The 15,393-nt window shown below is 32.2% G+C and overlaps 2 protein-coding genes across 6 annotated transcripts; one reads left to right on the top strand and one right to left on the bottom strand.

Annotated features, from left to right (window-relative positions):
- The first annotated feature begins 118 nt into the window (after positions 1-118).
- LOC107427163 (uncharacterized) lies at positions 119-1,001 on the top strand. Its single transcript, XM_016037514.4, has one exon. It carries the CDS (start codon positions 347-349, stop codon positions 788-790), a length of 444 nt encoding a protein of 147 aa, XP_015893000.2. The 5' UTR covers positions 119-346; the 3' UTR covers positions 791-1,001.
- A 1,137-nt stretch (positions 1,002-2,138) lies between these two features.
- Positions 2,139-14,937, bottom strand: LOC107427161 (DNA repair protein XRCC2 homolog). 5 transcript variants are annotated; one of them, XR_001582249.4, is made up of 11 exons: positions 14,546-14,936; positions 14,277-14,424; positions 13,701-13,867; positions 11,842-11,912; positions 9,559-9,621; positions 8,310-8,447; positions 4,616-4,706; positions 3,419-3,455; positions 3,200-3,297; positions 3,016-3,095; positions 2,139-2,480 (listed from the first exon to the last, which is right to left on the bottom strand). XR_001582249.4 is itself a non-coding variant. In XM_016037511.4 (10 exons), exons 1-10 carry the CDS (start codon positions 14,729-14,731, stop codon positions 3,072-3,074), a joined length of 1,023 nt encoding a protein of 340 aa, XP_015892997.2. In that variant the 5' UTR covers positions 14,732-14,936; the 3' UTR covers positions 2,139-3,071. The 5 variants fall into 5 exon arrangements, 3 of the variants coding, with proteins under 3 accessions (XP_015892997.2, XP_048337131.2, XP_048337130.2); XM_016037511.4 differs by having other exon boundaries at positions 2,139-3,095; XM_048481174.2 differs by lacking the exon at positions 8,310-8,447 and having other exon boundaries at positions 2,139-3,095; positions 14,546-14,937.
- Between the last annotated feature and the right edge of the window lie 456 nt (positions 14,938-15,393).

The following is a 15,393-nucleotide window of genomic DNA, read 5'->3' on the forward strand; positions in this document are numbered from 1 at the left end:
AAAAAAAAAATTATTTTTGAGGAACAAATTTTTTTTTTTTTTTGTTTAAATTTTTGGTAACTTTCAAGAAACAAGGTTGTCCCTATAAAAATGCTCATTCATGCATATGGTCCAATGACATTTACCAAAAGAAAATGCATATACTTCAATGTATGTATGTTAGAGATGGTGGTCACGTGATCATAATGCAGAATTCTATACCCATGTACATAAAGTTTCATTGTTCCTATCTTTTTAATAGAGTTTTCACAAGGAGCCGTATTCCATTCCAAGATTCTCATCCTACTCTAAAATTCTCTTTCTTGTACATCCACAGCTAGATCTCATTTACCTTCACTTCCACAACATGGAATCTCTTCTCTCCCAATTTACCATCCTCTCAAACCAAGCCTTGCAAGACAAAAACTTCGATCCTTCCACTGTTGAAGACCTTATGAAACTGTTCGAGATCGAAGCCTACAAGTCCTGGGCTGCTATGGAACTCCAACACCAAAATGAAGTGAAAGAAGCCGAGGTTGCGATGCAACAAGCCGAGGACTACCTGGATTCGGTCATGGAAAGTGCCATGGACGAGTTTAGACGCTTCGAAGAGGAGATGGAACGTATGGCGAAAACTGAATTAAATAGCTTAGTTGAGACTGCAGAAGGTGCTAGGAGGATGGGGAATTTCATGGAGAAGGCTGCTACAATTGCCTCCAAAAGGTATATTGAGGCTGCATTGAATTCGGCTACGGCTTCAATGAAATCGGCTTGGAAGGGACTTTCAACTAACAAGGTTCATCCTTCTTGAAGACCATTTTAGGTGCATCCTAATGGAGACAATTAAGCCCATTATGATGTGTCTTTATTTGTACTTGTATGTGATTTACATATACTTCAAGCTGCAAAGTTCCTAAAACAATCTTATATATGGGATACAGAAAATTTAAGATGAAGAAAACTTTGTATCATGTTAACAGCCAGTGATCATTTCCTAATAAAACTTCTTGATGTTCCTTGAATTTTATTTATTTATTTATTTATTATTATTATTATTATTTTTTTTTTTGGTTACTGCTTCTGTAGTGGACTAGAAAGATAGACCTCCAAATGGTCCGAACCACATTCATGATGATTTTGATAATGATAATAATACGCATCATGGTCGTTTTTGACAATTTTGAAGTGTTGTGATGAGAGAGCAAGTTTGATTGTTTTTGTGCTTTCTTTATCATGCTTTTAATTAATTAAAGAAAAAGGTTAGTTGGGTTGGTAGCTGTAATAATTGCTTGTTACCAGCCACTTCGGACAAATGGATTAAATAATTGAGGGAACAACATGATGGCAAGATGTAGGTACCAAAACGAGAACCAAAAACCTTTATTTATGCATTTATTTTCGGGTAAAGAGTTTGGGGTTTCCCTTTAGGATTACTGAATGCTAACTCCCAAAATCAACCACAGCAGTATTACCAGAACTACTTTACAAAAATTTGACCCATTATCCCCTTTATAAGCTTAAAGTTGAGTCATACCTCTCTTTCCAAATGATTAAACCAAGGGGCGGAGCTAGAAAATTTGACGAGTGAAGGCCAATTTGTGATGACAAATTTTAAGTAAGTCGACTTAAACACACCACCAATAATAGGGACATTAACTAGGATAGAAATTGTTATTATTATTATCATTATTTTTTTGAAAAGTTCCAATATTAGAAAAAGTGGGTCGTATTAATTGAATTCTAAATTATTTGGTTGTAAGCATAACAAAGTGATCCAAATTTTACATCAAAATTTTGATATTTATGATTTAGTATCTTTTAAATGGTTTATATTTCCATAAATATAGGACAATATTAATTAAAAAGCTATGATTATAAAATTTTGAAAAAAAAAATTTTGATACCTATAAATATTATAGCCGTTGATGTAACCATGTCTGAATAGAAATAAAAATAATAATACCAATACTTAAGAGATATTGCATCGAATTTTCCAAATAAAATAAAATCAAAATATTACAAAATTAGTAAAGATAAGCATATACAACAGTTATATGGACAAATAAAAAAAACAAAACGAATTACCAATAGTATAATATATAAATAATTAAAAATGAAAACGCAAGAATACAATGAATGTACAATTCTGAACTCTAAACTAATCAAATTTAAACAAACTATTACATTGAAATAAAAGAGTAATTACATTTCATCGTTAACTATATTGCATTTAACACTTTTTTTTCTTTTTTTTTTGGGTAATGGTAGACTGCATTTCGCACAGAAAAGGAGGCCCATTGAAGCTTATATGAGAGCAAAACTCCTTCTAGCCTCATACGAAGCTAACTTAACAAAGTCTGAATCAAGATTATCAATCTTACAACCATGAAAATGAAAAGAAAGATTGTCCGATAGTGACTTCTCAGCCACCGAGTCAGCCAGAGAACTGGTAATTCTAGCATCCCATTGCATTGTCGACATTGCATTTGACACTTTGACCCCTAAATTTTAAAAACTCTTTATATTTTCTCCAAAACTATTGTTTTTTTTCATATGTTTATTCCAATCATAAATTTTCGACATATAAATTTAATTAATTAACCATATGTATATAAAACATGCATGATTGAACTAAATCAACAAGAAAATATTAGTTCATGGAGCAATTTGAGTTATTTGTTGTGGGGGACCAAAACCGCCCAAAAAATAAATAAATAAATAAATAAATAAAGAAAAGAAAAATGCAAGCTTGGGTAAAATGTTACCCTTGAGAAAAAACAATTGAACAAAGTTCACTATTCCAAACAACAAAAATCACATATTTTCAACACTATTTCATATTAGCCACTTTTTACCAAACCCTTTCTTTCATGATCACAAAAAACCCCATTCCCACAATCATATCCCTTGTTATAACTCATAACTTATCTATATTGGCATCCGAATCTAAGTGAAACAGAGTTATAAACACGTTCTAAATCTATAGTACCGAAGTGTATGATTTATATAAAACTATAAAATTTTAACAAAATTTACCTGAAATCATCAAAGAGATTAAGAAACATGATAGAATGCAAGCTATGTACTTGAGGTCAATTGTGTAAAAACACACCTCCCTGCAGGACCAGAATCAATCATCAAAGATTACCAATAGATTATTGTAAGTATTGTAGAAAATAATAATAATAATAAAAGTAACACCACCCATAAAGATTCTTACATCTTGCACTATAAACTTGTCCAAGTAACTTAGTGAAGGAAGTAGCCATTCAGAAAGGTAAAGTGAGTGATTTTGACGATCCACTATAGTTACATGATCTGCAATAACAGAAAAACAGCAAAAGCTAGGGACAAAGAAGCTACAACCGTGTATTATTAGTGCTACTGCAAAAATGTAAGCAAACAATAGTTGAAATTTGCAGCATAAAGAAAATTCTACCTGAAGGTCGTACATGTACCCTGTGCGTGACAAATGACTGCAACAACAAAAGTAATAATTAAAGGTACAAACAGGTAGATAGACTAAAATGAATACTGAAAAAAGTCCCATGGATGAGGGTTGAACTGACTTAACCCATCCCTATCCATTCACCCAAGGAGGCACTAAGGACCTCTAGTGTAAGATGCACGTGTAGAGTTCACATTGTCATGCCCATCTAATTCAAATATGCCAAGCAAATCCACTAAATAGCATTATTGTTACATGTCTTTTTTTTTTAATCGTGACAAAGGGTATTTTTACGTTTATGGGCATTACCTTTATTTTTCTCTATTCTGATTCTCTCTACAACAAATTAGTAATGAAATGAAAACAAACAATCTATATTTTGTCATGACCTTTTTCTCTGAAAAAGTCCCAACATGTAAGAAAACGCTTTTGTGTTAAATCCAAAACATGTTCTTGTGGGTTCAACCAACCAAATTAAAGTCTAGTGGGCTTATTTTTTAAAATAGGTCTTGGAAGTAAATCTTTCATTCTTTTTGAAGGACATAGCAGTTTTCAGACTCTAAACAACAGATTTTATAAATCTTAGATCCACCAAAACACAATCCCATCAAGTTGTGAAAACTATTTTCTCATCCCAAACAGGATAATAACTTGTGACACGCACCAAGTTACCACAGCAATTGACAAATTCATAAGAGATTCACATCTCTTGATTATTTTTATCTCATGAAATTCCAACACATGAAAATGCAATATAATTTTCAAATTTTGTTTAGGTTATATTTCAATCTCACCTAATTGAAAAGTTGCTACAATTTGTAACTTATGCTTCTGATAATACATATTTCAAAGAATAAAGCATTTTCAATAATCATAGCTTTGAATCATTATAATCCACTTTTTAAAAGAACATTCTGTTGTTTAAGATAAGAAACATGTGTTATGGACCTATGGTAAGTGCACAATTTTTCTTACAATTACACACATGTAGACTAGTTTTCTCCAGGTACAGCACATGCAGTAGTCTAAGTTTATTTCAAAAAAGAAAAACCCGAACACAAAGTTAATATCTTGAGATAAATACAAGATTGGAAAATAGGACTGAGGGCAAAATGTATTATATGGTTATGCATTGACCCCCCACCTTATACCCTATGTAAAGCCAAGCAACAAATCATGGAACATTACCTGCCAGACAGAAGGCATATTCTCCTGATATGGAAGCTGTCGAGTATTAGTTGCAGCGTTTCTGAAATCTAAGGTATCTGGCAAATACTTTCTGAAAATTCAAGTTAGATAAATTATCCTCAGATAAGTCAAACCTAGACCAGAATAAATAATTTAAGAATAAACTGATATAAACATGTCATAAAGCCAGGTTCCACTGTTAAAACCTTTCTTTGTTCTAGCCTAATTTGACAATGATATATACCAATTTAGTCCAATATAGCAACTATGGTGATATTATATGAATCCCTTAGGTTAAACAGAAATAGTTAAAAGTCCGAGTGGATAGTCTAGTGCAGTATTATGCTCAACAAATCTCACCTTTCTTTATATTTTTTGGTCCCAAAAAAGTATCATAACCTTGTTTCATGCAATAGGTCAACCTACTTGATTTCTCTAGATTTTCTAATTTCGTTTCATCAAATATGTTGACATGCACATAAAAAATAAAACAGTAACTCAAGAAATGGTTCAAAAAATCATTGCAGTTATTTCAAGTTACTACATTCACAAAATTGTCACTAGTTCAAGCATGCATAAATATGACTCCAAGATTGGCAAAAGTAAAGCATATGGAGAAAAAACTTGCTTAAGGATGAGTGATATAAAAGGTTATGTTTTCACCCCCACACAAATATATATATATATATATATATATAAAAAGGTTATGTGATGTCCACTAACACGTTAATAAGATTTTCAAAACCAATCCGCTAAACATCTTGGGATTTAATAGTTTATCCAAAAATCTAACTTATGAAGAACTATAGATGTTGTGAGAAAGCAACACAATCTCTTTTCGTGCAAATGATAGTCTATATTTGATTTCTCTTCAAATCAAACTGATATCAATCTCAGTATCATGAAGTAAAGATCAATAATCAAATGCTTAGCATATAAAAACTTTATTACTAAGAAAGTTCATACCTAGTTCAACCAACCTTGCTTTGAGCCCTCTAATCGCATACAACATCAAGGTAAGCAAAAAATTACGTAAAGGAGGGTGGGTTTTTGCATTAATCTCACTTAACAAGTAGGTTTGAGGAAGAAGATAAGTGTAAAGAGAGCAAATACAATGAAAAGAGGGTTTATATATAAATCCTGTTTTCGGTAAAGAAGCAAGAAACAACCAAATTCCAACCATTGTTTAGGTCAGGCTGACCAGATTCTATATAATTCCAACCATAACTCCTAAATTAGACTTTCTTGATGGCTTCACGCAATCCTATTATTCTAGACATCCCGCAACTTATTCCTAGACAATGGGACATCCATAATGTTGAATCCAAGACTATACTTCTCAAATGCTTTGACGTTGGCTTCAATTCTTAAAGTGATCATTCTCTTGAACTTGACTTCATTTTTTCATTGGTCTTTCTAGCCAACAAGTACTCATATCATGAAAATTGATAGCCTAAAATCTATTACTTACTGTCCCCACTAATAAAATTTTCATGGAAACCTTATTCAACTATCCAAATACATTCCCTAGCTATAAACACTCATCATAAAAAATATGAAAAGGAATACTTCAATATACAAAGTGTTATCAGAAGCTTAATATTTTCCTACCAAAGACTACTACATTTTAATCCATGTTGCTTATATTGTTACCACTAACTTAACTTCATCCCTACAAGTAAACTATGGTATCTTACATAAATTATTGGTAAGCACCAAGTTATCGGTTTGGTACTTTAAATGTCCACGTGTTTGCATTTTGTTTTCTTTACATAACATACTTATTATCAGTTTTCTCGAATGTCGCAGCCAAAACTTTGCTAGAAAATGTGTTACCTTTTATTGTGAGCATGTGCCTATGGTCAAAACTCTAATTATTATTAGTCAACAGTCACATATTATATCAACTTTGGTAAGCAAGTGAAACATATGTAATTAGGATTGCATCAAACTTGTTCGATGTTTAAATATAATGAATTTACGTATGTAGAACATGGCATAAATCAAATACATATAAAAGAATAGAGAGAATAGAGCAGTTGAACAACAATTTAGACCTCAACGGTTGGCCTCCTTGCCTACACTGTGACAATCCTAAAGTCCTAACCAGAACGAAATAATCTCCATAAGAGTAAGGAGACTAGTGTACACCTTCATGTCACCGCATGGCCAGACGCAGGTTGTTGCCCTGAGGCCCTAGCCTCAGCACTCAGGTTGGTAAAATGGACTGCCTTGACACCTAATCCTCCAGTTAGTTGAGGCTCACCTTTGAGCTTATTATAGTGGGTTTTTGCATTTGGAATTTTGGTATAGCCAACAAATTGAAAATAATAATAATAATAAAGAACATCAAAAAGTGGTTAAAAAAACATAAAAGGGAGTGAAAAGAGACTAAAGAGCGAAGTTAGCTAGAAGTAGGTTGTTGATGGTAATACAGTCAAAGAAAGAAAAAAGAGAGGATCAATGGTCACTGCTTCCTCAATGCAGCCCAATGAGAATCGACTTCTGTTTTTTTTTTTTTTTTCCCTTCCTGCATGGCACCTCCTGCCTCTCATCTCCATCTTCTTCCTCCACCTCTAAGTGGGGTGATTCAATTCATGAATGCTACATGAAAGTATCAACTTGACGTTATCACAGATCTCAACAGAACACATGGGTAGAGGGTCACAATAGGAGAGACCGATGAACTAAAACTTCAAACCTAAAAATGATGCAAAGCAAGTGGGATCCATTATAAATCACAGTCAGTAAGTCAATATTATACGTTCCTAGGTAAAATCATGTGACTTGGAGGGAAAAGAAAAATTGGTTGCAATCAGTCAAGTGCAGAAGCTGAATTTAGAACAATACTTCAAGGCATCTGTGAATGACTTTAGCTAAAAAATAGTTCTCACAAACCTTACGGTTAAGGACAAGAGACCTATGATGTTTTCAGATGTCAAAAAAGCAGTAAGAAATATTGCTCACAATGGTCGAATATGATAGGAAAAAATCATGTGGAAGTGGATCATAACTTCATCAAAGAGATTTTGGATACTAATCAAATGTGTGCACCTTATCTGTCCTCAACCAACTAGCTGTTTACAATGGACTCAGCAGAGGTCAACCATATTTGACCTTTCACCAAATCTTGGACAAATTAGGAATGCAAGAATTTTCGCACACATTTGAGGGAGAGCGTTGAAAATTTGTTTTGTAATTATTTTTACTTTCAAACTCGTGCTAGCATCCAATAAATAAGTTACTGTAATTAAAGTAGGATCCTAATTAAATTAGAATGGGGGAGTTTCCTTAGTTGAACTAGTCTTGTTTAATAATAGGTGTAATGGTATAAATCGAAGTTAATACATAATAAATTATCATTTTTTCCACAAATATAATATCATATAATGTAGTATACTCTATAATATTACATAACAACAAACACCTATCCAATATCAAATCCATGAATTTGAATTATCCCATATTAATGAAAGGCAGAACTTGCCACAGTCCTCAAAGCCAACATGCATTTAATAGTATTAAATCTTTTTATCCTAACAAACTTGGTGGAACAATTCCTATAACATAATAAATAAAAAGTCTCATTTAGAACAAAGAACATCACTTTGTTAGATTAAAACATTTTCATATATAAAGCAAAAAAATGTCAAAACAGCTAAAGCAAAACTTGTTAGGCCTGTTAGGAACTAACCGATGAGCCTCATTGGCAAAATTTCTGTCTCCAAAAGTGGTAGTTTTTGTAGCTATAACAAGCATCGGATGCACCTGTACAAGTTTTCTTATCTCTTGAACCACAGTTTCAAACACACTCTGAAGAGAGAGGCTTTTCCTAGACACAAGATTGTAAACTTCCTCCCATTAGAAACACCAAAGGAGGTAAACATATCACGATTACTTTACATCTATGTGAGATTCTACAAGATCAAAAAAAATAAATAAATAACATGTTGCAATTCAACATTAAATGATGTATGGGAACTGATGAGAAATTCTAATAATAGTGCAAGAAAACTAAATACTATAATACTCATAAATCTCTTAAGAAACTATGGCAATAGATCTTTACACTTAGGAGTATTACAACAAACTGCACGCACCAAATTTGTACTGCAACATTCTTTCTTTGTTAAGTCCTTTCTTTTAGACCTAAACGGGCTAAAGTGAGCATTTAAATAGGTTATTTTGAATTACAAAAGCACTACCAGTTAACTTTATGTAAATCTCCATTGGCTCACTGGTTCCACTCCAACTAGTACTCAATTTTGCAGCAGCTATCTGAAAAAATCAGCTTGATTTTCATCACTATTTACTAAACAAGTTGCTTGGATACAAACATGGTTATGGACCTTTGCAGTAACCATATCCAAGCACCATTCTCTATTGTAGAGCAGATAACGGCATGAACATGACTATCAAAACAATAGTCATATGACCAAATCCTGAAGTAAAATAACCGCAAGGAAGCGAAGAAATGCATGCTTATTTTTACTATTTGAATTTACATGCATTATAAGTCTGCGCATCCTAGGAAAGTTAGCAATTTCTTGCTCCTAATCTGCTCATATTCAACCGCTTATTCTACAGAATCAACATGACCTGCTTTGTTCCCTTGTTGCTTTGCTGCCAAAAATAAAAACTTTCTATTATCCAATTAAAACCCTGAAGCCACTATGGCTTCTGCAGCCTTTACCAATAAAATTTCCCACAAAAGTGATCCTTCAATTCTCATGATACCTCCTATTGAATAACAGAAAATTAAAGCTCTTCCACCTGAGTTGTGACCCTCATCTCTTAACAATTTTCATTTTGCTATGAAAGAGAAACCTGGCCAGGAGATTACTTTAATGAAATATTCAAAAGTGCCTTTTTGGTACATTATATCCAAAAATGGGTTTTTAGATACCTATAAAGTACAAAAATAATCAAATCCTAACACAAACCTGTTAGTACTGCCTGATGGCAAGAAAGATGTGGCACGATCTACCCAATAAAAAGCTCCAATGCTGTTAAAAAGAATTTCATATTAGCAATTTTAAAATTAAAAAGAGCTTGAAAACTGCTTGTCAATTACTACTGTTGTTATTATGAAAGAAATTCATTAGAAAGGAGAAGGAAAACAAATTGAGGAAACTAAATGGACATATTTAGTTTCCTTATATGGTTGACGAATATTATAATTGATGCCAACTAGGTTGATCAGGATTCAATAATGTAAATAGGAAATTCCAATAGTTTCCTAATGGGTGAATTAGGTTGTCTATAAATATTTATATCATATTAATCATCAATAGTAAATGAACAGGTATTAGATTCTAAGATACATATAAATTTGAGTTTATTCATTTTTTTACTTCAGGTACAGAAATAAATATCCTAGTGCTCCAATATCTAAAACAAAGGAAATGGAGTAAGAAAATAAGAAGCAAAATTTTCAAAGCAACTTAAACTATAATCCATCACATGCTCACTGTTATAAGAAAATTCCAACAGGAGGGCTTCATCCATAATGTTTCAACAGGTAGAGAAGCGGGAAACTCGTTGCATTTAGAAAGATCAAACATTTTATTTTTCATAAATATGATGTAAAAAGAGGAACAAAATAGCCTCTTAAATTCTATTGTAGTCTAGTAATTCAATTATTTAGCTCAAGCACAGATACCTGTAAATATCTCTCTTTCTAACATTTTGAGTGAAGTATTATTTTAAGTTGATTTCTAATAATACTTTCTTCCAATCTATTTTTCTTTCTATCCTTTTTCTTTCTAACTTATACCAAAACTTAATTCTTCAGCTAATCTTGTCCAAATCCTTCTAACCTTAATTTTAAAGTAATTTATGTTGTTGCACATGTAAGGGCCAATTTATTCTGTTATTGGAAGATATACACCCAAGGGGTGATCTTAATTATTTAAATTATCATGCTACCTTAATATACATAGTTGTATATGCTTCCTAACAGCTTAAGATTTTGGTATTGATGGTAATAACCTTTTAAATTTCAAGACTATTTCTAGGAGTAGTGAGCCTAATTATGGAAATCCAAACAAAGGTAGATCAGGAACTTCTATATAAAACAACTCATGCACATGACTAGCATTCTAAAACATCTTTAAGGGAACTTATTGAATGGGAATTTGATTCAAGGAAGGTCAGAGTCATTATGTAATCAGTTATTTCGATGATGACTGGGATGTCTTGTGAGTAAGAAATCTACCAGTTATTGCACCTTTATGATAGGTTATCTTATAAGATAAGAAATAGAATGTGCAAGGTCAAGTGATGAAGCAAAATGTCTTGTTATGAAGGTTTAAGTGTTTGGAAAGCTAAATACATGTGATATTTTTACAAAGACTTTTGCTTGTTTGCCTCAAAATGTGTTTTGTGTGGCAAAAATAGTGGATCAATTGATCATTTATTACTTCATTGTGACATGGCTGCTAAATATGGTCTTGATTGGTGGATGAAGTATGCTTCGTTAGGGTAATCCCCAATCTTGTTCAGATTTCCTGATCAGAAAATTTAGCAGGTTTGGGGGCAGCAAAAAAGGGAAAGTTCATTGACATTGTACTATCATGGCTTTGTTTTGGTCATCATGGTGGGAAAAAAGTGCTAAGATTTTTTAAGGTAAGAGAAAAGACATAATGACTTTATGGGATTTTATCAAGTTCCAGGCTTCTTTATGGGCAGTTACTTTTAAAGGAGTTAAGGCATATCCCAACTTCTTTTGATATTCCAACTTCTTTTGATATTATTGAATTCGAAGGATGCAATGTAGTTATTCCTTTCAGTTTCTTTGAAGATTTGTCATCCTCTTTTATTTTCTCTGATGAGTACTTTTCATTAATAAATTATAGTTTTCTATCAAATAAAAATAAAATTTTATTTTTAAAAACTGAAAAGAATAACAATCTATATGTAAAAAATAAATTAATAAATAAATTAATAAATGAAATTTATAAAATTATTTTAAAAAAAGCACCAAAAAAAATATTTCAGATAGATAAGTTTTCAAAATTTAAGAAAAACTCTCAGAAAATAAAGTTAACAAAAGAAACCAAAAGCAATGTCTCTTAAAATTATTTTCTGTTTTCATTTCAGCGAAGAGAATATCAGAAACGAACTGAAAACATGTGCTGTTCTACTACTTTCTGGAAATTGTTTTGAAAACAATCTTAAGAAAATTAATAAACATGCCAACAAGTATTCCAGAATCTAAGACAAACCTGTCAATCATGAGCAAATGGATGCTAGAATGTTTTACTTCCTTCTCCTTCTGAAGGTGACAATGCATTGTCTAGACAAAAAAGTACTGATCATTGAAATAAACATTCATTCAAATAGAAGACGTACTATTTTGTCATATGCAGGGCTTGCGGAAAAAAGACCAATAAACATTGGCTTGTGGAGAGAAAGACCAATAAACATTCTTTTGTAGTAAAGAAAAAGGTGAAAATAGATCCATTAGTATATCCTAGGAAGACTCGATTCTTCTACGAGAGACTGAATAAAAATGGAAAACGCTCTGAAAATAACACCCTATAAATCTATGAGTCTAATAATACAGGACCAGAATAAAGCAAAAGAAGAGGGTGATGAGAATTTGCAGAAAAGGAGAAGAAATTAAAAGAAAAGGGAGAAGATAGACCTTAGGGTAGAACTGGACAAATATAGGGAGAGATTTAAATGGAAAGTGGAGAGATTTAAACATAAAGTATTGAGAAAATAGAGAATAGAAAGAAAGGAAGGTAATAGTCAACAACAAATCGATATTCTATTATCAAGTCTGTTTTATAGGATTTCACAAAACACTATTTATGGCTAAAAAACCTAAATTACTTCAAATCCTAATTAAACTCCAAATTGCTTTTAATCTCTAATAAAGCATAATTAAATATAGCTTCAATGATCATCCAGTTTGTATTGATGAGTTGCCTAATGCTACATTCTTTAAAAATACCATACAGTGAGCCAAGCAAACTAAACCAAATACTCCTGAAACTGCTTTGCTGTCATCCCTCCCACAACAAGATCATCATAAATCTTCTTCTCATCCATTTTTTTTTTCCAAGGCCTCAACCTATCAGTCCTAAACTTTCATTTGATCTACATATTGAAGATACATTATCAATCTTAAAGATTAGGTCTTGAACAGTCTCTCTGTTCTCCCCAAACCTAGTTCCATCAGCTCTTTGTTTTCATACTTTAATTTCATTTGAACTGTACTTAATCAACAACTTCATCACTTTGATCAATGACATGAATGATAAGCTTATTTTGAGTAATTGTTATTTTAAAATTTGTGGACGATGATTACAGTGAAACTGAAGTTTTCAATAAAGATGATAACCATGTGCATTCATGCCCGAATTAGTTCCTTATTGTTCTACTACTTGCACAAAGAAACAGCATACCCAAGACATTGGCCCTTTTGCTAAGTAATTTGCCCAATCCAATGGTCTTTTTGTTAAACGACTTTCTTCAGTCTTGTGTTTCCATATAATGAATCTATTCTTCAATTGTCTACAAATCTAACCATGGATGCAAGTTTCAGTGTGGTACAAATGCATTGTTATCAAGGTCTTCTGGAGACTTTTATATTGGTCGTCAACGCTTTGTCCGGGTGTTATGACATACCCATCATCTATCTCCATATTATACTCTCAATTAAGAAATTCCTAAACATGCTGCCTGTATGTAAAGTCGTTCAATTATCAAATTCATTCTCATTGCTGATTCTCACTTGGATTTAAGGAATGTGGAAGGTTGAGGATTAATTTCTTCATGCAACCTCTACTTTTTGATCTAGTTTCTTTCTATTATTATTATTATTATTATTATTATTCCTGAACAAACTACAATTTGTAGAAATAATTATTTTTTCATTTAATAAGAAAGAAGATTTAATGGGTAAGCAACATAAAACCCTGGAATACATGAATCAAGATCGTTAAAATGTAATAAATATATAAAGACAATAAAGATAAAAACAAAAGCAATTATTGGTTGTTACAGAGAACATCCTTACAACAAAGTTAAGGATGAGAGAGCTTGAAAACATTTGCCAAATGAAAAATATCCTCACCTTGAGAGTGGAAAGAAACTCAAAGCTATCATAACAACGAACATACAAGAACCGCCTCATGCACAGAGTATATAATTCTTCATCATACGCAATATTTGATTTTCTTCTTGTATCAAAGTTCTGCATGCCAATGTCCTCTTGGTCCTGATTCATCTTATTCATTGATCCTAAAAATCGCTAGATCAAACTTTAGCAAACAAAAATAACAAATATGCTAAATCTTCTAAGCAAAAACAAAGATACACACACACACACACACACACACACACATATATATATATATTAGACAACATCCAAATGTATTAGGCAAACATATTAAACCCACAATATTCTTTAACAAGGAAACACAACATAAATAAAATGTCTTAAACTATCAAAAAAATACATGATAAAAAACTGCAAATTTCTTTTTTCTTTTTATTTTTTTGTTCATCTAGGACAGTAGAGCAATTGGCTTGCTAAACAATTTCCATACACTAGAACCACACTTGCTAAGTCAACCATTGAAGAAAGCCACCACTTTTATTACTCAAAAAGTTAAGACGCTAACATTCCCAAATAACGAAAGGGGTTTACCATTCAAGTTCATAATTCGGTGCTTTAACATTTCCGAAAGGCATAGAATATCGAAACGACAATCGAGGTCAATGAACATCACTGAACGCTCTAGGCCTCCATAGTGGACCCCATTCCACTCACTGGGAAGGATGGTATTGATTGCAGCCTAAATTTAACGGAGTTAAAACACCTTCAAATATCTATCATGTATAATAAAAGCACAGAAAGGTTTACAAAGATTTAGGGGATTTGCAAAAAAGACGAAGTAAAAGAAGTGAAAGACGAACCTGAATCAAGATTAGGGTTTTGGCAGAAGGAGAGGGCCCGACGAGCTCAACCACGTTGCCAACGCGTAGAGGAAGACGGTGAAGTGGCGGTGGAAGAAGCGAGACTGAACGCTCTGCTGAAACCCTAGCCAGCATCTCAGCTGCACTCTCGTCTCCATCTATCCACCACTTCGCCGATGTTGGCATCGGATCGATCCCTTTTCACTCCTTTCTTTCCGGAAGATCGAGGCGCCAAGAGGCTTTTGGGCGGGAAAATAAATAATGCTGTTAAAACAAATAAAATAGGTAAGAAAGAAGCGAAATGAGGAAGTGCGTTTTCGGTAACCTCATCTTTCTTTTCTTTTTCTTTTTTTATTGAAAAATGACGTTTGGGGGGACTTGTGTGATGGAACACCATAGTATCCAGGCAACATTCATTGATATCTTAATTAATTAAATAGTAATATATATATATTTTTAATAAATATGTTTGAAAATTAAATGGCATCTACAATATTTTTATTTATGGATTTTGGCATATGGTCTATCCAAATAGGTGTTTAATGGTAGATATTCTATTATTTATCTATATTTTTTTTATTATTTCAACTATACTTTTATCATCAACTTACCATATTTAGGGGGATGTATTCAATTTAGAATTTAAAGGATTTTAAAAGTCTTTTAAAGTTTTGAGGTATTCAATTTAGATTTTAAAGGAGTCCATACAAATCTAATGATATTCAATTAAGATTTTGATGGATTTTATAAAAGTCCATTAAAATCTAGATGTATTCAATTAGGACTTTATAGAATTCTTTTAAAATCTAGTGGTATTCAAAAAATCATTGATTTTAAAAGACTTTAAA

This window comes from Ziziphus jujuba, chromosome 9 (assembly GCF_031755915.1).
Source record: "Ziziphus jujuba cultivar Dongzao chromosome 9, ASM3175591v1".
Classification (NCBI taxonomy): Eukaryota; Viridiplantae; Streptophyta; class Magnoliopsida; order Rosales; family Rhamnaceae; genus Ziziphus; species Ziziphus jujuba.

Coding starts and splice junctions, on each gene's coding strand:
- LOC107427161 (XM_016037511.4), bottom strand. CDS start 14,731: ATGCCAACATCGGCGAAGTGGTGGATAGATGGAGACGAGAGTGCAGCT. Junction 8,448..9,558: donor CCATCAGGCAGTACTAACAG/GTTTGTGTTAGG, acceptor TCTTGTGTCTAG/GAAAAGCCTCTCTCTTCAGA. Junction 3,456..4,615: donor ATATGCCTTCTGTCTGGCAG/GTAATGTTCCAT, acceptor TTGTTGTTGCAG/TCATTTGTCACGCACAGGGT.
- LOC107427163 (XM_016037514.4), top strand. CDS start 347: ATGGAATCTCTTCTCTCCCAATTTACCATCCTCTCAAACCAAGCCTTG.